The sequence below is a fragment of the Crinia signifera genome, chromosome 2, assembly GCF_055691185.1.
Source record: "Crinia signifera chromosome 2, ASM5569118v1, whole genome shotgun sequence".
Classification (NCBI taxonomy): domain Eukaryota; kingdom Metazoa; phylum Chordata; class Amphibia; order Anura; family Myobatrachidae; genus Crinia; species Crinia signifera.
Window position 1 is genome coordinate 175,939,022 of NC_139218.1, and position 23,504 is coordinate 175,962,525.

The following is a 23,504-nucleotide window of genomic DNA, read 5'->3' on the forward strand; positions in this document are numbered from 1 at the left end:
AGTTGCTTAGTGAAAGAAGTAGTGGCATTCCGACTTCCCCTCTAGGACGACTCCCAGCAGCAATAGCAGCAGCCTAGCACTTTAGGATCCTCTGGAGGAATCCCAGATAGAAGAGGAGTCAATCATGCTGGTGACATGGCCTGCAGGACTACGTCCGATCCGGATCAAGGAACAAATTGACGAGGAGTGACTTGTTGTTGTGGTTTTCAGGTGCTTGGATACAACAGGACCAAGGGATATAGGTGTCCCTGGACTGCTTACAGTCATATCCACATTTCATGAACCAAGCATTGACTTATGAATGAGCTTCAGGTGATGCATAATGGAGAAAGTGACCAACATCCTTACCCCTGATTATTTACATAAGCTACATACTATTGTAAAGCGCAACGGAATCTGCTGCGCTATATAAGAAACTGCAAATAAATAAATAAATAATAATATGGCAAGACAATTGTTTCTCGAATGTACTGTAGATAAAAATAATTCCAGACCAAAGAGTTGGATTTTTTTGGTCTTTTGCCCAGGATGGCGATGGCCTTTTGCATCCCATGGACAACAACTGTCTCGAACAGTGCCTCATTGAAGCAAACCACATCACCATCAGCAGCATCCTCCTTGTCAACTTCCTCCTCAGCACCAGCTACATCAATATCCTCCTCTTGATGTACTTTAACAGTGACACCTTCAACATCAATATCAGAATATGCAGAAGGCGTGCAAATGGTTGAAAGAGCCACCTCTTCCCGTACAGTGATGGGAAGGTCAGGCAGCGCAACCATCAACACCCTTGGACTCTCCTTGGGGATTTGTGATATCATGGGTGACATTTAATAGAATGCGATTTTATCGCACTTTTTGAAATCGCACCATATCGCCACGCATCGCACTTTTTAATTTCGCATTTTTCCCTTGTAATTCGCATAGTTAATGGGATGCTAATATGCAGCTAAAAAGTGCGATAAAGTGCAAAGAGATGTAATGTGGTGCGATATTATGACACATAAAAGTGCGATTTGTCTCGCCAGTCATGTGCGATTTCAGGGCCAACCGGAGTGCGAATTACAAAACTGCCTCCGCATGACAAATAACTCCCTAACCTATTGATCCACCTAAGTCCCCTCCATTATGCATCACACCCCCTATATAAAGGGGCACTGGCACCATTTTAATCTTTGATATGGAGTAAGGAGATGAAGAGGAGAGGAGTTATGCTTGGGAGAGGAAGCGTGGCAGCAAGTGGTGGTGGCAGAGGAAGCAGTGGCCTACAGACAGGCAGCAGCAGCACAAGAGGAGCCAGGGGGAGAGGCAGCAGAGGAATGCTGACACCCAGCACATTCAGAGGGAGAGGCAGCAGTGTTGCAGGCAGCATGGCCACAGCAATGCCAGGCCCAGCCCGGACCCTGGAGGAGCAGGCCAAGCAGGAGGAGGTGGAGGATCCTCTTGCATCCTCATCCCATACCCTAACACAGGACCTCTTCACTACACAGTCCCAGGAGGAGCTGCAGGAGGGCCACATCTCTGACCTCGACTGGCCTGAGGTGGATGAAGATGGAGGTGAGGAGGAGGAGGCTGAGACTGGCCTGGAGGAGGAGGGGGACATGGCCATAGAGGAGCTGGAGGAGGAGGTAGAAAGTTGCCGCATCCAAAGTGGCCAGAAGGTGCGTTTTTCATATGAAGAGAATGCCACAGTCAGGGCAATTATCCGTGTATATGACAGGCTGCTGGGCAAACATAGCAACCAAACCACTGCACAGCGCAAGAGGGCCATGTGGAATGCCATAACACAGGCGGTCAACGCAGTCAGCAACCATAAACGTGTCGTTAGAAATGTGAAGAATTGTTTCAACGATATTAAAAGGCAGCTGAAGGCCAAAATGGCCACTGAGCTGAAGCAGGCTACCCGTACTGGAGGAGGAAGCCCCAAACGTGTCTCATACACCTTCTATGAGAGAAAGTTAAAGAGGATCATCCCACCAGAGGTGCTTCCTGGCCTCCATGTGGCCGATACAGATAGGCCAACAACACCAACCAGAACTGGTAAGTGTGCCCACATTTCATCTACAACATACATTGCAATGTTTTATAACTGTAATGCTCTCTTGTAATGTTAGCATAACAATAGTGCTGCTGTGGAACTACATATCCCAGCAAGGTCATTCTACATTAATTGCATTCTCAGAGTTAGAATTTGGTGATGATGCTGGGCCATGTAGTTCCATAACTGCTGGTTTTGGACAAAAGTTTAGCAGTGTTTGTTACAGGTTAACATGCCTGTGGGCCCAAACATAGGTGTCATGTTGATATAGCTTAAATGCCTACATACAGCAGATTTGCATCCAGTTTACAAGCTAAAAAAATATTTATTATACCAGTCACCTATATTTAAAAAAAAAAAAAACGATTGTAATCAAAGGGGAAAAAATAGTGTTGCCCATCACCCATGTCAGTATTTTTAGTTATTTATATCAAAAATCAGCATGCTGGTAATAATTGCTGTCCATGCAAAGGTGTATAAACATCCTAGCATCTGATGTGTGACCTTGTGCATGTATACATTTTCATATTTCAACACTTACTTATATAAACCTGAAATAACGACTCGGAGACTTGGATCTGGCAGAAATTGTTAGCTGAATTTATTTAAAACATTTTAAGCTAATTGTTTGTATTAGAATTTCTTAATTGAATGGTGGCCCAGAAAGAACGGCTAGTGATCTAAGCTCCACCCCACGACTGACGTATGTAATAACGTATTACCTACACAAGCGGTATGGCTCCACCTACTCCATTGACTGCCAACCCGAGCGGGTGGTCTCGCTGTCCCCCGAGCGGGTGATCTAGCGCAGGCCTATAGTCAATGAAGGTGAGCGCACCGAAAACAACCGATGTGATGTATAAACATCGCTTACTGAAGACCTAAATCAATTAATCTGCCGTTCTTTCCCGCCAAAGCGGGGGTCCTGGTCCCAGGCCACCCCCGCCCCGCCACCAGACTAGAGCACCAAAAGGCCGCTCCTAGAAATAGATCCTCCACAAATCTGAGCCTCCCCTTGTTTACATAGGGGATTCTAACAGGGAGAAACCCATGGTGGCAATGAAACTTCATTTGCCCATGTGTGTCGCCTGCACCTTGGGCAGCCATGCCCACCGTGCTGCCTTGACCTACCCCTAACCTTTCTAGGCCAAACTGAGGCATGATGCAAGTCTAAATTATGATGCGGGCAAGTCATGATGCGCTAATGGCCATCAGACTACTAAAGGTCGAGGCCCGCAGTTCCTATGCCGTGCTAATGGCCATTGGACCTCTCCAGGTCAGGGCCCGCATCTCCCTGCTGCGCTAGTGTGCCTCAGAGCACTCGAGGTCAGGGGCCGCAGCTTACCTGCTGTGCCCTTGGCCAGCTGACCCCTTCAAGGTCGGGGCCTGCAGCTTCCCTGCTGCGCTAATATGCATTAGACCCCCCAAGGTCATGGGCCCACAGCTTCCATGCTGCGCCCAATGGCAAACTGTCCACTTTCAGGTCAGGGCCCGCAGCTTCTGTGCTGCGCTAATATGCATCAGACCGCTCAAGGTCATGGGCCCACAGCTTCCATGCTGTGCCCAATGGCCAACTGACCACTTACAGGTCAGGGCCCGCAGCTTCTCTGCTGTGCTAATATGAATCAGACCACTCAAGGTCGTGGGCCCCCCAGCTTCCATGCTGTGCCCGTGGCCTACTGACCACTTGAAGGTCAGGGCCCGTGGTTACCATCCTGCGCTAGTGGCCAACAGACCACTTGCGGTCAGGGCTTACAGCTAGCCTTTGGACTAAGGTGTGACCTGCCCTCCAACCTCGATACTACTTCCCGACCCCTTATGGGTGGCTACAAGAATTGTGCACTGGTTTGTAAGGCTATGATATGTTAGCTTATTTTAGGAGGATCTGCCAAAGAAAATAAAATTTCTGATGCCCAATTTTGGTTGCATATAATTTGGTAAAGTACCAATAGAACGCCCATTTTTGACACAAAGGGGGAAGGGTTCTGGGGAAAGGGGATTACTCGGCCGGAGGACAAAAACGTCTGGACCTGCTGAGGGACTATTGACTATAGAATTCAGTCTGTCAGTTCAGGTAAAAAAGCGTGAAAACTCCGGACGCTCTGCCCAACAACAGAGCGTAGTTAATCCCCGAGTAGGATGGGCACAAATGACATACAAACATCCACCCAGGCGCTAGCGCGATCTGGCTGGCGCACTGCCCTCATGGCAGTAGATGATGCGGGCAGATGTACTTATTGTAACTAGCGGTACGCCATCGTCCTAAGGCCCTAAATTTTGCCCTTGCCGCGGTTGTAGCTGCCCCTTTTCTGTGAGAGTGTGTGCAGAATTCCCTTGAGGAGTGACCTAACCCCTCCAGGCGTCAGTGCAACATCCAGCTGAATGGGTACCCCACTTCTGGGTCAGGGTTCGCAACTACCCTGCTGTGCTAATGTGCACCTGAACACTCAAGGTAATGGGCCTACAGCTCCATGCTGTGCCCAATGGCCATCTGACCGCTTACAGGTCAGGGCCCGCAGCTTCCCTGCTGCGCTAATATGCATCAGACCAGTTAAGGTCGTGGGCCCCCAGCTTCCATGCTGTGCCCATGGCCAACTGACCACCTAACAGGTCAGGGCCCGCAGCTTCCCTGCTGCGCTATTACGCCTTAGCCCTCTGAAGGTCAGCATGTCCCCTTTATGCCCCACTTTCTCCCCTTACTGTAGTTAAGTAAGAGGGATTACAATACTGAGCCCCTGAAGGCTGCTGTAACCGTTGTGAAGGTTGCCCTGGGCTATGAGAGATAGCAGTAATTGGCTGTTGTGCCCGCGGCTCTCTTTCAAGCCTTGCGGATCTGTTGTGTTGCGTATTGGACTGCCCCTTGTTAAGCCGCCCTCCTGCCCTTATTGATGTGTCCTTGCTTGCTCGCTCCCATACTGGCATACCTGGCTGGCTTTGCACTTGGGAGTTCTGGCCATGCTATTTACTCCCGGCCCCTTCTTATCAAGAGTGGCTGGAGTGAGAGCCAGCATGCTCTGAAAAAGAAGAAAACCAAAAAACATTGTCTTACCACTGGAAGGACCGTCACCTGCTTGCTGTGACTCGGCTGTCCACACCTCATCAAACTCTTTGTTCGATTTGTATTCGATTTCCAATTCCTTCCACGTTTTTCGAGCAAGTTGTTACCTGTGGAGACATGGGACTGGTCCCTGTTCTACTGCCCTCACACTTCCCTAATGCTGGAGTTATGTTATATACGAATATATAGTGCGAACAGTGAAGGGTAAGGTAGGGTTCTGGGGGGTGGGATCAAATTGTTAATATGGTATTGCGACATATGGCCATATACGCCAGCCCCTTCCACCATGGCTAGCGAATAATAGGTTGGATGATATCATCCCAATGTATGTATTCTTGCAATTGTGCACTGCCCTGGATCTTAAATTCTATATTTCCTTACATCTGGACGCATATGTCCACCAACGCTCATTTCGTTGTTGGCACCCAATGAATGCCCAAGTATGAGTGTGGAATATTATAATTGGGACTATTGGTTATTGCGTAATGCTAGCGGTTGTAACTTTAGTTATTGTGCTGCCTCCGACATAGTCGGGAAGTCATAGTGAATATCTGTGCGGGAACCTAGCTCTGTCCCTGTACATTACTTTTGCTTCTTTTTAGCCAAACCCGCCATAACTTTGCTGTTGCTGTTAATAATTGTAGATCTGTGAAGCAGATGGCGCTCTTCTGTCCTAGAATGCCGCTACTCGGACCATTAAAAGCTAGTGGTCTTAATTACTCATTATGCGGTGCTCTGTACCTCTACCGTCATATTATGTCCTCTATTTATCATGCCGTTATAAGGCCCCACTTTTTGGGCCAATGCCTGGAGAACGGTGATCCCTAAGCCAAAACACCTTTTGTTAAGAACTGTATACCTAGGGATTGCGGATGTTATTGAGACATAAATTACTAAGGGCCAAGTGTCAGTTATAGCAAGAGATTGCGGTTAGTGGGCCATATGCCAGCATATCTCTCTGCTGCGCTATATAGGAAACTGTAAATCAATAAATATAAGCGCAAATGTGACAATTGTAGAAGGCAGTTTGCTGTTAGGTGCAGCGTGACCAATGTACGGTAGGGTGGTGCAGTGATTAGCAACACTGTTACCAGTAGGGCCCTTGTATAACTGCAATACCTTGTCCACTCATTTATTGGAGAGCTTGTCTTTTTATAATTGTACCAGTATATAATTATAAGTGCGCCCGTCTTGGCGGTGTGCTATTAACCTTGGAGCCCCCCGGCTGCATCTATGCGCCACATATTGCCATATAACATCAGTGGCCTCTGGGTTCCCACCAGTGGTGTCCCCCTTGCAATTGTATTGTTATCCTGGGACATCCTAGGCTACTTTTAACAGCTAGCTTAATGAAGATTATAGTTGGTAATATAATGTCGCAAAGTGTTCCCCTGAGGCGGGGTGTCCTGCACTCTCCGAAGGCCGTGTCTAGTTCTATATAAGGAGAGATTGTGAACGTGGCACCTAATAGTAGCGGGGGTTTGTACTGCTACATCTGAGAGGAATTTTTTAAAGTGCCTTATAACCAAATGTAGATAAGACCCAAAGCAGTTGTTTAGCGACATAATGTACCAGTGTAATGCGGGTTAGTTGAAAATGAGGGAGATTTATGGTGAATAATTTGGCAATGGTAAATATCCATTCGCCTTCTGGAGCTGCTACGCCCCATTTATCTGAACATGGGATGTAAAACTCCGCCCCTGTAATAGCTAATGTACTGCATGGTCTTTTTATTCTGCAATGCGAGCTTTGCCCTTGGAGCATGGCCACCCTTACTAATGCCTTGCGGCCCTACCCTCTCTTGGATGGCTGTTATCAGGGGCATGGCTCTTTAACTTCACTCCCCGCACGGGGGCCCCTGCTGATCTCCTTCCTGTGGCAGGGGTTCTACCTCTATTCTCCCCGTGCCTGTAACCATACATGATCTCTCCATTGGTGGTGCCAACGGAATTTAAGGAAAGTAGCCAGCATGTAGGGGTTATATGCGGGAGCCGGGGAGGTTGCTCCGTAGTCATTACCAGACCTGCTCGAGGACCTGGAGTGCTCCCCTGACTCTATACCCTGCGTTTCCCCTCTACTGCTCTTATAGTTCTCCTTTCCCTGTGACTATGTGGTGAGTCTGCTCCTTCTGGTCTACCCTGGTCCTGCAAGCTATTTGCCTTTGCAGGCATTCTCTCCCCCTTCCTATGTAATGTGCGCTCGGCAACCGTCGACCCTTGACCCCTGGCTTCCGCCACATTGATTCCTGGGGTCGCGGTGACCGAGCCGCCACATTGATTCCTGGGGTCGCGGTGACCGAGCCGACTCAGCTCCCTCATGCACTGGACTCCAGCCCAGTGCACCTTGGTTGCTGTTTGGTGACTCCCTCCCCATGCCGCTGCTCCGTGCGCCAGACGCCCTCCTCCGACCCGCCGCCAAACGCGGGCTACCGTGTGCGACGGCGGCGCTGACACTCTCCCCACACTCCAGCGGAGTGCCACAGAGCGACGCGTCCGGAGAAGGGAGGCATGGATTGACGCCGAGCGGTGCGGCGTAGGCCCCGCTGAAGTGTCGGTCAGCGCGGCACCGCTCGGCGCTGTTGGGGATTGAGACCCCTGCCCGCAGCGCGGCAATGCGGGGGATGCAGCAATGTGTCCGGGCCTCCCGTGTACAGACCGGCATCCGCAGCGAAGTGTGCGGCGGCCAGCACCAGCATTGCAGACCGGCGGGCGCCATTGATCGGGCACAGCCCCCCCGGTGAGTACAGATCAGGCATGGGGATGCAAAACTCTGCCCCTGCAATTGCCATCGGTGTAACATAACCCATGTGTACAACTCCTGCAACCATGTAATCAGTGTATAAATCCTGTGATTGCCCCACAAGCCCTGCCTTGCTCCAACCCTTGCACCCCTGCCTGGGATACTGATAGGCCCTGCCCAATGTTACAAATACCTTACATAACTCCTAACAGTACTTTTGGTACTTATGTAGTATCTGGGCTGCCGATTTTTTGATTGTATGCCTTAAGTTAAGGCATACAATCAGATGCGATGCGATGCGATATCGCATCGCATCGCATACGATGCGATACGATGCGATGCGATGCGATGACCCGATTTTTCCATAGGATTCAATGTTAAAATGGACTGAGTCCATTTTAACATGGAATTCAATGGGAAAAAGGGGTCCTTTTCATACCCCTACTATCCAAGTGGGCATGGAGTTGGATATAAACCTGTGGCGAGCGTAGCGAGCCACCGAGCCCGAAGCGTGGCGAGCGAAGCGAGCCCCGCGAGGGGACGGTATTCTGTGTCCCCTCGCGGGGCTCGCTACGCTCGCCACGCTTCGGGCTCGGTGGCTCGCTACGCTCGCCACAGGTTTATATCCAACTCCATGCCCACTTGGATAGTAGGGGTATGAAAAGGACCCCTTTTCCCATTGAATTCCATGTTGAAATGGACTCAGTCCATTTTAACATTGAATCCTATGGAAAAATCGGGTCCATCGCATCGCATCGCATCGCATCGCATCGCATGCGATTTGGTCGGGTGCGATGCGATGCGATGGACCCGATTTCAAAATCGGCAGCCCAGTTACTACATAAGTACCGTACTTTTATGCAGTAATGCACTATAAAGAGTTATCCCTTGTATGCAGCTGTAATATGTGTAAGATATACAATGTTGAAATTGTTGGAAACTACGACAGGTAATATAAAATTCTAGGCCTCCATTCTAGTACAGGGTCAGGGGTGCCTAACAATGAAAACATGGAGCATCACTCACCAGAACCATTCCAGTGAAATTCCACAGGGATTCCACAGATAAAAATGCTAAGAGATTCCCTGCTATAACAATCCTAACAGTACTAGATAAAGTAATATAAAAGTAACCCCTTTTCTATGTATATCCCGTTAAACCAGGTGAGGCACAATCAACTATATAATGCTAAAGTTGTTAAGCACTGAAAGCAATTCACAACCTAGGCCTCAAATCTACAGCAGGGTCAGTGGTGAGAACAAAGGATTCCCTATCCCCATCCCCCAGGAAATAGGCTATAGCAGGAGCAGTACTCACTCCAACCATCCAGAGGAAATTCCACAGGGATAAGAGGAAGACTCCTCCTTCCCTGTTCCTATTATCCCAGCTAACTCTGCCCTCCCCTGTTTTCCTATTGGCTCCGAGTCACATGCTCTATTGTGTACACACAGCCTTGGATGTTTAATTCACTCCTTTCCTATGCAGTCATTGCGTTATTCTAATGGCTGTCCATCATTTCTTTTGCAGATTATCCATCCCGAAGAGCTAGCGCACCACAGCGCAACAGACCATTTGCGGCGATCCAGAGGCTGCAGGTAATAAAATAAAAAACGACACCGTTACACATACAGTACAACCCATCCATGTCACGGAAACAATATCCTACATTACATTCATCTCCTGCTGATACATACCAATGGAAATTAATGTATTCAGACCCAGCCATCACACTTACTAGCAATGTCAATTTTACACTAAGTCACGGGGTACGTAATACCCATTGTTATGTGACATAACCCTCCAAACTCCTTCGTAACATCTAACTGCACATATACTGCACTAGTATGCTTTATCACTTACCAATTTATCTGTGTCCACAGGAACATCACAACTAGAACTGCAACCCACAGAATCTTCAGAAATGAATCCGGACGAAATGGAAATCATTCTTCAGCCAGTGGAGTCCTTTACACCTGAAGAAGAAATCATCACAACATCACAGACTGCTAAGGGAACAACTGTGGTGACACCCAACCTACCCCCACCCACACAATCACCCCACACACCAACTACTGCAGCAGAAATAGCTAACTCTTTGCATAATTTTGCAACTCTTTGCATCATTTTAAAAATAAGCAGGTAGAGTTTATGGCCATGCAAAGCCAACAAATTGGAAACATACAAGGGTACATTCATAACTTGTTTCATAAAGTAAAAAAAATATCCACCAGTGTACGGGTTGCTGTGGGCACACAAGTCCGGATGGCTACTACCCTGGAGACCCATTTGGCAGACATTAATAATGCCCTATTGGAACACAATAGTCATATTGCCACCATTACTGAAACTCTTATTGGGCATAATCAAGCCAGTACTGCACAGACCAATGCCTTAATTGGTATGCAGGGTCAAATCAATCATATGGAGCTTAATTTATTAGGGGCAGCTACATCTACTGTAAGTAGTGTCTCCAGTACACCAGTGAGTGGCTCACCCACTTCACCCCCCCATCGGAGTGTTAGGACCAGGGATGGGCTGGGGTCAGGTGCCAAGGGAGGATGTGCGTATGTTGACGCATCCAAAAAATGACCCATTTTTCAACATATTTCTATCGTTTTACTAAGCACTTGTTATTGTTGGCTTGAAAAACATGTGTGACATCCCAGAAATGTATAAATATTATAATAAGTATGTAAAATGTATTTATTTGATGAAGATCCCTCACAGAGGGAACATATAGGGATTCAATCCCCTCATAGAGGGAGAGTTTAGTAATATATAAGAAACCCCTTCTGGAGAGGAGGTGGGTTAATCCCAAACTGTCTTGATGGAGAAACTTCACCACTACAAGGCTGCAGACTGTACCAATCTCCTGAAGGGAGAGGGGAGGCTGATAAGTGACAGTTAATCTGAAGGGTGCTCACAGGCAGAATGAGAGCACCACAAGCCCAGGATGAGAGGTGTTAAAAAGCAGAGCTGCATGTGACAGTTTGAGCAGTTGCTGAGGAGAGAGAAACAGAGCAGGGGTGTGTGTTGACATGAGAGCTGCAGAGGCACCAAATGTGGCAAGAATTACCAAAAGGCGACTCCCGTTGACGCAGTACGGTTGTCCGGTGTTTGTCCCCATCAGGAAGCAGCGCCATCCTACTGGTCAAGAATCTCATAGAGGTGCTTCAGAATTGGACTGTGTCATAGGCCCGGCCTAGCTGATTGAGGCCGATGGTGCGCAGTTACGCAGAGCCCCTCTATTCCACAAAAAGAGTGAGTGAGTCAAGCCCCGGAAACCCCTGAAAGGCAATAGGGGTGGACCCGAAATTATTCCCTAGGGCTTAAGAACAGACTTGGGATAGGGAAGTAGACTTTGCAGCTTGATTATAGGGCCCCACAGGACATTCATTGCTAATTAAACTAGGATATATAATACAGCAGCAGGCAGGAGCAGCAGAATGGATCTATAAACAGAGTTGTCAGTGCAAGAAACATTAAAGGATTATAAAGTGAATACAGGGAGAAGATCCGTTTATGTGCACATAATAGTAATTTCCCTTAAGAGCTAAATTGCGCAATTTAGAAAAAAAAGACTTGATTTTTAATGTTATAGTAATATTGTTATTTTAGTTATTTTATTTAATAATTTATTAGTTGTGCAAAGCCAACTATTAAATGTAACATTTAAATATTGTCAAACTGGATTGTTGTAATATAATAAACCCTGTTAACCTTTATCTTAGCCTTTGTAAAATTACCTGAAAAGAAAGATCTGAGCTAATACTAGAGTGTTACAAATTTGGCATCCATGAACCGGATCGAATATGAATGTGCAAGGAGGCAACCCCACCACAGATGAAAACAGGATCAGAATCCTTAATGACAAGATCGCTGAACTCACCCAAAGTCTCGCTGAGATCAAAAAAGAGCTAAGAGACCTAAAGCGGGAACGTGCAGTACCAACTAACCATTGTGATTCAAAAGGGAGGCCAATATGTCGAGGATGCAAACAAAGCAGTCATATCAAAAGGAATTTTCGACAACCCACGAGAAGAGTGCAGAGAGTAGGTCCACCCTGGGAAAAAGGACCCAGAGATATAGGCTCAAATACAGTAGTTCAGAACCAGATTAGCATGTCTGGAGCAACATCTGTAAGCGATATTCAGCAATTCAGCCCAAGAAAGATTTCAGGTCATGTTGTGTGGTTTAGTTTACCACGTGGGTTTGGATTTATAAAGCGAACTGACACCAAAAGAAGAGTCTATGTGCATTACACTGCCATTGAGAAGACCAACCCTGAAGAGTGCTTCAAGAGTCTGGTAACTGGAGAAATAGTTGAGTTTGATTTGGCAAATGGAAAGAAGGGCATCAAAGCGATTAATGTAACAGGTCCTAATGGTGTTCCGGTGCAAGGCAACAAATATGTCACAAATCGCAGCCAATACTGGCCCTGTCCACGCTGTAGAGATTCTCCACGCACCTGTCAACAGGATATTCGACACAATGGAGGTGGAGAGGAACCAGGAGAAGGTCACAGTGCGGTTGAAAGTACTAATCCTCATCGCCCTTATTGCCACATGAGAACAGAAGAATCTGGACAGCAACAACATGATTTTCCTGAGCAAAGTGAATTGGTGGAACGAACGGACAAACAAACTGTGGAGAAACAGAATGAGACAGTGCAGCAAAGTCTGCAGAATGTGGTCAAACAGCAACCGCCTCCAGAGATGGTTTGTGACAGTAAATTAAAAGTTGAAGACATCGATTTCAGTATGGTCAACCCAAGTCGAGCAGATTCAAGCACATCTGATCAAGCAAAAGACACAGAAGTGATTTGTGTGGCTGAGGCTGGGGGATTGGGAACCCTTAGACCAAATTCCCCAGATTCTGTTGTGTCAAACTCTAAATCTAAGGTTCCTGAAGAATCCCTTGGCATAGCTAAAGATTCAGAGAAAAATTTTCTTCCAGACTGGTATCACTCAGACCTCAAGTTCACTACTATAACCTCTGAGGAGATAAAACTGATATGCCAGCAGGCTTTGAAGAGGTCTAAGGTATATAACCAAAGTACCTCACGTAGGCAGCGTAGATATTAGCCATGATGTAGAATATCATTTGTTATCTGATATATTGTTGGTCCAGAATATTAGTTTAGCGGAAATTGTGAAGATGAAAATGTAAATATTGTAATGAAACAATTTTAATGTTTTATGTCATTGTTGATGAAATGCGTGAGGACACGCATATTTCTAGAGGAGAAACATGTGACATCCCAGAAATGTATAAATATTATAATAAGTATGTAAAATGTATTTATTTGATGAAGATCCCTCACAGAGGGAACATATAGGGATTCAATCCCCTCATAGAGGGAGAGTTTAGTAATATATAAGAAACCCCTTCTGGAGAGGAGGTGGGTTAATCCCAAACTGTCTTGATGGAGAAACTTCACCACTACAAGGCTGCGGACTGTACCAATCTCCTGAAGGGAGAGGGGAGGCTGATAAGTGACAGTTAATCTGAAGGGTGCTCACAGGCAGAATGAGAGCACCACAAGCCCAGGATGAGAGGTGTTAAAAAGCAGAGCTGCATGTGACAGTTTGAGCAGTTGCTGAGGAGAGAGAAACAGAGCAGGGGTGTGTGTTGACATGAGAGCTGCAGAGGCACCAAATGTGGCAAGAATTACCAAAAGGCGACTCCCGTTGACGCAGTACGGTTGTCCGGTGTTTGTCCCCATCAGGAAGCAGCGCCATCCTACTGGTCAAGAATCTCATAGAGGTGCTTCAGAATTGGACTGTGTCATAGGCCCGGCCTAGCTGATTGAGGCCGATGGTGCGCAGTTACGCAGAGCCCCTCTATTCCACAAAAAGAGTGAGTGAGTCAAGCCCCGGAAACCCCTGAAAGGCAATAGGGGTGGACCCGAAATTATTCCCTAGGGCTTAAGAACAGACTTGGGATAGGGAAGTAGACTTTGCAGCTTGATTATAGGGCCCCACAGGACATTCATTGCTAATTAAACTAGGATATATAATACAGCAGCAGGCAGGAGCAGCAGAATGGATCTATAAACAGAGTTGTCAGTGCAAGAAACATTAAAGGATTATAAAGTGAATACAGGGAGAAGATCCGTTTATGTGCACATAATAGTAATTTCCCTTAAGAGCTAAATTGCGCAATTTAGAAAAAAAAGACTTGATTTTTAATGTTATAGTAATATTGTTATTTTAGTTATTTTATTTAATAATTTATTAGTTGTGCAAAGCCAACTATTAAATGTAACATTTAAATATTGTCAAACTGGATTGTTGTAATATAATAAACCCTGTTAACCTTTATCTTAGCCTTTGTAAAATTACCTGAAAAGAAAGATCTGAGCTAATACTAGAGTGTTACACATGCTAAATGTGTGGCCCACTTAAAGGAGCCTATTTTTCACATACATGAGTAAAAATGTATTGACACATACCAAGGTCTCTGTGTTTTGTTGTATGCGAGTGTTTTTTAATAATACTTACATGGTTTAATGTTATTTGTTAATGTATAGGTATGAGTGTACATTGCTCTTTTGAGATTTACTTGTAAATGGAATAGGTGTACAATAGCGGTGTCAAACTCATGGCCCTCCAGTTGCTGTGGTAGTACACATTCCAGCATGCTCTGGCACTAATTTGATAGAATGCATTGCTTAAAGTGTGTCAGGGCATGCTGGGACGTGTATTTCCACAACACCTGGAGAACCATGATTTTTACACCACTGGTAAACAAGATGTGAATAATGTACTTACCAGCATGAACTCAGCAAGGGATAGCTCAGCTTCACCAGATTCGCCTGTAGGCCTCTGAATACTCCCCTAAATATTGTAGAAAATTTATGGTATTTGGTATATTGTATGTGAGGACACTTACATCAAAAGTATGTTAGTATAAAGTGCACATGTCATTACCTGAGAAGTAGCGCCTGATGATGTCTGTACGCATCAGATTCCCCCTCTGCATACCCCTCACTACCATAGGTGTGGTAGTTGCTGCTTCCTGCACGACTGCTGCATTGTAATCCTCCACGTAGGATGGTTGGGAGAGGGCTATGTTGTGTAACATGCAGCAAGCCTGGATGATCATCACTACTTTTGCTGGGTGGTAAAGCAGTATTCCTGATGACCTGTCCAAACACCTGAAACTACTTTTCAGCACCCCAAAGGTGCGTTCCACAACATTGCGGGTGGCAACATGTGATTTGTTATAGCGGTGCTGTGTAGGGCCTTCTAGGGATCGCAGAGGTGTCATGAGCCACAGAAGACACCCATATCCTGAGTCACCTTTAAAGAAAAGATGAGGTCAGTGCAGTATATGGTAATGTATGTGCATTGGGCTAACATGAGTAAGTGGGACAACAGCAATATGCATGACAAACTGTTAAAGTAGAGGGACTGGTTCCACCTACATTTTGCACATATCAGAGGAGAGTACACACTACAGATGTAAAACAACATGCACATTACTCCAGGGAATACTTACTGTTGGTAATGACTGGTTGTAACAACAACTATCAGCATATTTTAGCCACAATTAATGGCCATTGTAATGTTAATGAGGATTTAATGGAGTTGTGGGTATATTTAGCAGACTATTGGGACACTCCACAGGAGTAAAATAAATTTTTATGTTTTTCCATTACACATTTTAACACGACCAATAAAGGGTAGAGATTTTAATAAATAAAAATGTACTTACCAAGTAGCCAGCCCTCTGGCATTTGTTGGTCCTGGACTCAGTCCCAGAGGGCTGAGTGTCTCAGAATATAGGCATCATGGCAGTTCCCTGGGTAGCCTGCAACTACACTTAGGATTTTCAGGGTAGCATCACATACCACCTGCACGTTCAATGAGTGCCGGCCACTCCTATTGACATACACGTGTCCCCTCACGTGCATTGCCCGAAGCCCAACGTGTGTGCAATCTACAGCTCACTGCACATTAGGAAATGCTGAGAGCCTATAGAAAGCCACCTTAAGGTCTTGCCACTCTGACTCAGAACGTGGGAATCTGATGTATGTGAGCCACAACTTTTTTAAAGCAAGTAAAACTTGATTGAAATGCTTAGAGAAAGTGGCTTGTGAGACCCCAACGACCATGAGGTCACAGACTGAGTGGAGTCTGTGGCCAAGAAGTAGAGGGCACACATAAATTTCTGCAGCCAAGACACTGCATAGTTGGCACCCCTGTAAGGGTCCAAATCATCTCTCACCTGCTCATATAAGTCCAACAGGTTAATGCGGTTCAGCCTAAACATCCTCACAACCTGTTGATCCGAGACGGAGTCTAGGTACAGCCTAGCACGATACCTAGGTGAAGCATGCAGTAGTCGGGGTACCTGGATCTGGCACGCAGCTTCCTCCCTCCTCCTGCGCAGCTCCTCCAAATGGGCATAATCACATACTGTACAACCAACTCCAAACCACTCTGCAAAATATCCATGTGGAAAACACTCACAGGTGTCCTTAATGATGTTGGGGTATATGTAGGGGAGTTTATGAGTAAAAATTAGGACACCTGTGAGCAAATTAACCATTTGTGCACTTGACCAACGTTACTTCTGGGCCAATTTGCCCATCAGAACCTGGTCTGAACAAAGTGTGATTTATAGAGATCTCAAAAGTGCGAATTCTGTTTGCATATTCCATTAAATAAGCGATTTGTATACTTTTCTGTGCGAAAACATCTGGATGCGAAAATAATGAGATTTTTTTCGCTCATTTAAAAAGTGCAAATTATCGTACAAAAAATGCGATGTACGGCCCTATGCACACCCTATTAAATGGACGATTTGAGGAAAAAATGTGATAACGCCATTTTGTTTACTAATTATCGCAATAAAAAATCAAAATTGGACTCTATTAAATGTCACCCCATGTTTTAGAAGGCACAGTTGTTTACTGTGTTTTTGATGACATCTTATCTCTTTAAATTTTCTAGTGGGGGAGGAGGAGGGCTTATATTGTCATGTGAAGCTGAACCATTACTCATGAACATAGGCCAGGGCCTAAGCCATTCCTTACCACTCTGTTTCATAAATGGCATGTTGGCAGCCTTACATTTCTCCTTACATTTTTTTTTTTTATTACTGTTAAAGAACTTTTGGATTTTACATGTCCTCTACAATGACATTAGGCAACGGCCTTGGGAGAAGTTGTTGATGGTATTTCATCCTCTATGTCATGACTAGTAGCAACAGGTTCAGCACTAGGAAGAAGCGGTCCTTGTTCTTTCACTATTGTTTACTCCACATTTTGGTTCTCCATTATCTTTCTGGACTGGAATTATGCACCACTAGTAACACTGGACTGGAATTATGCAGCTGTATCACTGGACTGGAATTATGCACCAGTAGTATAACTGGACTGGGATTATGCACCAGTAGCATAACTGGACTGGGATTATGCACCAGTAGCATAACTGGACTGGAATTATGCACCAGTAGTATAATTGGACTGGAATTATGCAGCTGTATCACTGGACTGGAATTATGCACCAGTAGTATAACTGGACTGGGATTATGCACCAGTATCATAACTGGACTGGGATTATGCACCAGTAGTATACCTGGACTGGAATTATGCACCAGCAGTATCACTGGACTGGAATTATGCACCAGTAGTATCACTGGACTGGAATTACGCAGCTGTATCACTGGACTGGAATTATATCTGTATTACTGGACTGGAATTATGCACCAGTAGTATCACTGGACTGGAACTATGCAGCTGTATCACTGGACTGGAATTATGCACCAGTAGTATAACTGGACTGGAATTATGCACCAGTAGTATCACTGGACTGGAATTACACAGCTGTATCACTGGACTGGTACTATGCAGCTTTATCACTGGAATAGAATTATGCACCAGTAGTATCACTGTACTGTCATTATGCAGCTGTATCGCTGGACTGGAATTATGCACCAGTAGTATAACTGGACTGGAATTATGCACCAGTAGTATCACTGGACTAGAATTACGTAGCTGTATCACTGGACAGGAATTACACAGCTGTGTTACTGGACTGGAATTATGTACCAGTAGTATCACTGGAATGGAATTATGCATGAAATAACTGGACTGGAATTATGCACCAGTAGTATCAGTAGACTGAATTTATGTAGCAGTATCAATGGACAGGAATTAAACAGCAGTATCACTGGACTGAAACTAAACAAGCAATATCACTGGACTGGACTTTACCAGGAGTACCAATAGACTTTATTGGCAGTACTACTGGACTGAATTTATGCAGCAGTATCAATGAACTGGATATAAACAGCAGTACACTGGACTACAATTAAATAGCAATATCACTGGACTGGACTTTAACTGCAGTATCACTGGACTTTTACGGCAGTACCACTGGACTGAAGTTATGCAGCAGTATCACTGGACTGGACTTTAACGGCAGTACCAATGGACTTTAACGGCAGTACCACTGAAATTTAATGGCCGTACCACTGGATTTTAATAGCAGTATCACTGTACTTTAATGGCAGTACCACTCGACTGGTATGGATTGTGCACTCTTGGGTGCCACCCTGCGCTCAGTTACACCTAACCTTGATGGAGTGTGCTGTAAAAAATTTCTTAGCAATACTATATACAGTATATAACGTACACTGTTTTAATAAATAAATAGTGAGTTTATTGAGATCTTCAAGGGCTTAAAACATAATGTGAGACATTAATCAATGCATGTAGATACATGACATAATTAAGCAAAGTATATGTGGAATAGAAATAAAAATTACAGAGTATGAATATCAATAAAAACTCTCGATAAAAATTATATATCAATAAAGGGTGGGCTGTAGATATATGGTTATTGGACAAGCAATATAAAATACATGTACGTATAGGTTGGACCAGGTACCTGTGGATTCTGTTAGAGTGTGGATGTTATTGATTTATCCTAGTACCAGTACACATGTCACAATGGGGAAGGTGGGGAATAGGGGTGACATACATAGACTGACATAGACTAACACAGTCTCTGTGGTACCAATGAATATGTATCCATGTATCTGTGCTACAAACTGCGGCTCCTGTGGTCAGTTGGATATGTGCTAGTTTGTTGCAATCCGATGATTGAAGGTCTCTTTACCTTTTGAGGCTGGGGTGAGTATCTGCCGACTCTCGCTGGTGCTGTCACTGTGTGAACGGCGCTGGGCGAGTCCAGGTATTCACATCAACTAGTGAATACTGGGCTTCTTCAGGATGTTTGCGAGTACCACTCGACTGAACTTATGCAGCAGTATCACTGGACTGGACTTAAATGGCAGTACCACTTTACTGGACCTCTTTAGCAATACCACTGAACTAGACCTCTGCAGCAGTATCACTGGACTGGACTTATGGAGGAGTATCATTGGACTGGACATTAACTGCAGCAGAATCATTCAGCACCAATGGATTTTTATGGCAACACAGAACACCAGGATCTTGCGAGATCTGATGGTGGGATGATGACGTTTGGCGCGTCCTGAGCTCCGAGTCTCTTGGATTAGGGGTGTCCAGGTGTGTGCGGGTTCCTGAAATCTAAAACCCACTCACCCCTAGATCACATAGAATATACAATCAATTTACTTCTTCCTTTGGACCCCCTCTACATTAATCTACATATACTGACCTCCTTTGGCATATGTGGTGCAGAAATGAATGGAAAATTCAGCATGTAAACAGCACTCATAAAATGCTCCATTTTGTAACACTGATATTGATGGGAAGGTACCGATTGCATTATTAATAGTGAATGAACTACAGTATCACAAAAGTTTTTGGTCAAGATCAGCTCAGCAAGTATCCAAAATAATGGTGGAAAACTGGCACTTAGGACCAAATGTACCAGACAGATACATATATGGATGTAGCCACCCTCAGCATTGCCACGCGCTTGCCAGATCCCCAAGATCCCCCTAGCTGGTGGAAACGCCACCAATGATCCTGCAACTAGAGCCTCTCTAGGCCCGGTCTCATCTTGAGCTTGTGTGCAGTTAGGGCCTTATTCTGGTTCTTTAATTAACAAAACCAAGTTGCACTGCAGGTGGGGCAGATGTAACATGTGCAAGAGCCTTACATTTGGGTGAGGTGTGTTCAACTGAAATCTAAATTGCAGTGTAAAAATAATGAAGACAGTATTTACCCTGCAGAGAAACAGTAACTTACCCAAATGTAACTCTCTCTGCACATGTTACATCAGTCCATCCTGCAGTGCACATGGATATTTCCATTAAAGGAGTTTGCTTTTGCAAACCAACCAGAATTACCTCCTTAGTACCATAAATGAGGCATATAGCATCTTATTTAAGTAACCCCTAAAAATTCAAAAATAATACTTTAAAAATCTAACTTACTTGTTCTGCATATGCAAATATCAATAAAGTTTACAGAAAAATCTTAAATAAAACAGTCACCACTTTAAGTAACAATTGCTATAGTGTACAGTGTAATAACTTTACAGTATTTAAAGTTGTCACAATATTACTAAATGGCAGAACATGAAATATACTTACAGTATTTATTTGAAAAATTTTATATTCTCCATAGAAAAATAAAACATATTTGAACAGACAAGCTAGATTAGTTTTATTTTACTTTGAACCACATGAGAATAGCACAATTAAATGCTGGGAAATGATGAAAGTATGATCATGAAATACTAAGGGAATTATAATTAATTCTGAAAAAAATTACACGTCCATATCAAAAGGGTCTAGGAATCATGCATAATAATAATAATGCACGTAAAAAACTATTTTATACCCTGTACATAGAATATATTAAAAACACATAAGGGGTTGGTAAATTTTCTTGCCTCTGCCTTGCCAACCATCCAGCTTACTTTGAGCGCTGATTGACTGGTGGTCATAAATGTGGCAGAACTCATGTGGGTTCAATCACTTGTGGAACCCAAGCTGTAGGTGTGTACAAATAGAGCACAGATATGTCTGGAGTGTATGGCTTGGTCAGTGGTGCAAGTAGAATAAATGTCTTAGTGGTACTGTGAAAAATGGGCGTGGTTAGGGGCGTGGTTAGGGGCGTGGTCATATGACACGAGGGGGAGTAACTACATGACAAAACTTTAGAACACGATGACATTTCTGTTTGGGCTTGTGCATTGCATCCTGAACACAAAATGTAGGGGCCAGGATCAAAGTGTAGGAGCCAGGCTGCCGGAGGAGACGGTCAGGGTTAGGCTGCCAGAGGGGAGGGATAGAATTTACTACGGGAGTGATGTTAGGGTTAGGATGCGCAAGGGGAGGGTTAGGGATAAGCTACTGGAGGGGAAGGTTAGGACACGGGAGGAGGTCAGGCTACTGGACAGGAGGTTAGGATTAGGCTACTGAAGGAGAGGTATAGACCGTGGGAAGGGAGAAGTTTGGTTAGACTGCAGGAGGTGTTAGGGTTAGACTGTGGGAGTGGGGGGTTAGGGTGCAGGAGGGTTTGGCAGTGGAAGTCAGGGTTAGGGGGTTTACGCCATAGCAGGGAAGGGTTAGCAGTAGACCCAGCCTCCTCTCCCTCTACCCCCAGCAGTACAGCTTGCCTCCTGTACTCTTTTTTCCCTGCTCCCCGGGCAGTCACAGGTGATATCTCCCTGTACAGCCTGCCACCTCCTAATCAGCCTCCCTTCTGCGGTCACAGTGCAGAAATGGATCCCAGCACCATAGCCACCACCCCCACTCACCTTGACTGTTGCTTGTGGCCTGTGTTCAGGGGAGGCAGTAGTCTGAGGTGTCCGTTTCCATGATGGTCCCATGTCAATGAGTCCCTGTAGCTGTTGGTTCTGCTGCCACGCTCCTCAATGAAGCTCTTGCAGTGCAAGAAGGAAAAAAATGCTTTAAATATGACAGACCTCCACTGCACTGACAGCACCCAAACATACACACTGACAGCACCCAAACATACACACTGACAGCAGGCATACATGCACACTGACAGCACCCAAACATACACACTGACAGCAGGCATACATGCACACTGACAGCACCCAAACATACACACTGACAGCACTCAAACATACACACTGACAGCAGGCATACATGCACACTGACAGCAGGCATACATGCACACTGACAGCACCCAAACATACACACTGACAGCAGGCATACATGCACACTGACAGCACCCAAACATACACACTGACAGCACCCAAACATACACAGACAGCACCCAAACATGCACACTGACAGCACGCATACATGCACACTGACAGCATGCAAACATGCACAGACAGCACGCAAACATACACACTGACAACACGCATACATGCACACTGACAGCACCCAAACATACACACTGACAGCACGCAAACATGCACACTGACAGCACCCAAACATGCACACTGACAGCACGCATACATGCACACTGACAGCACCCAAACATACACACTGACAGCACGCAAACTCACTGACAGCACGCAAACATGCACACTGACAGCACCCAAACATACACACTGACAGCACGCAAACATACACACTGACAGCACCCAAACATGCACACTGACAGCACCCAAACATGCACACTGACAGCACGCATACATGCACACTGACAGCACCCAAACATACACACTGACAGCACGCAAACTCACTGACAGCACGCAAACATGCACACTGACAGCACCCAAACATGCACACTGACAGCACCCAAACATGCACACTGACAGCCCGCAAACATGCACACTGACAGCCCGCAAACATGCACACTGACAGCACCCAAACATGCACACTGACAGCACACACACAGCACCCAAACATACACACTGACAGCACCCAAACATGCCCACTGACAGCACACACACACAGCACCCAAACATACACACTGACAGCACGCAAACATACACACTGACAGCACGCAAGCATGTACACTAACAGTACGCAAACATCCACACTGACAGCACGCAAACATGCACACTGACAGCACGCAAACATGCACACTAACTGCACACACTCCATCGCACATGTGCTCACCATGGGGTCTGAGCTGTGGTGGGATCTGAGCTGCAGTAGGCTTCGCATCCCCGCACTCGTATACCTCTGGGATGTCACACAGCAGCCGCTGGGTCTGCTTTCTTCAGTGACCGGCGCAGCGCACAGATGTTGAGGCCTGGCCACGCCATGCTCGCTCTCTACTGCCCACTGGCATTACACTGTGCAGCTGATGCAAGGAAGTGTCTGTCAGGAGCAGCAGGCAGCTTCAGGTGCAGGGGAATGGCTGGGAAAATGCAGCATACGCCAGTTGCCCAGTCACCAGAGGGGCTGTGTGTCTGGGCCGGCTGATGAAGCTGTGAAACCAGCCAGGCCGAGGGTCAATGAGACCGGCCCACCAGCAAAAATGTCCCACATCCAAGAAACATCCCTCCAATCCGCCCCTGCAGCAAACCCACACATGGCATACATATACACAGCAATCATGCCTGCAAACATACACACACACACAGCATTATTTAATTTACACAAACACATCTACAGTATAGCATAAAAAACATACTGCATACACACAAAGCTACAGAGTGTATTCAAAGACACACACACAGAAAATACATGAATGCATACATACATACATACTGTACATACATAAATCACACATAGCAATCACACTTACAGACAGACCACAGGCTGAAGAGGGGAGCAGGCTGGCCTCCG

At 45.6% G+C, this 23,504-nt stretch overlaps 1 protein-coding gene across 1 annotated transcript; it reads left to right on the plus strand.

Moving 5' to 3' along the window:
* The first annotated feature begins 9,327 nt into the window (after positions 1-9,327).
* LOC146060225 (uncharacterized) lies at positions 9,328-14,213 on the plus strand. Its single transcript, XM_083173214.1, has 2 exons — positions 9,328-9,430; positions 9,716-14,213. Exon 2 carries the CDS (start codon positions 11,648-11,650, stop codon positions 12,917-12,919), a length of 1,272 nt encoding a protein of 423 aa, XP_083029340.1. The 5' UTR covers positions 9,328-9,430; positions 9,716-11,647; the 3' UTR covers positions 12,920-14,213.
* The last annotated feature ends 9,291 nt before the right edge of the window (positions 14,214-23,504 follow it).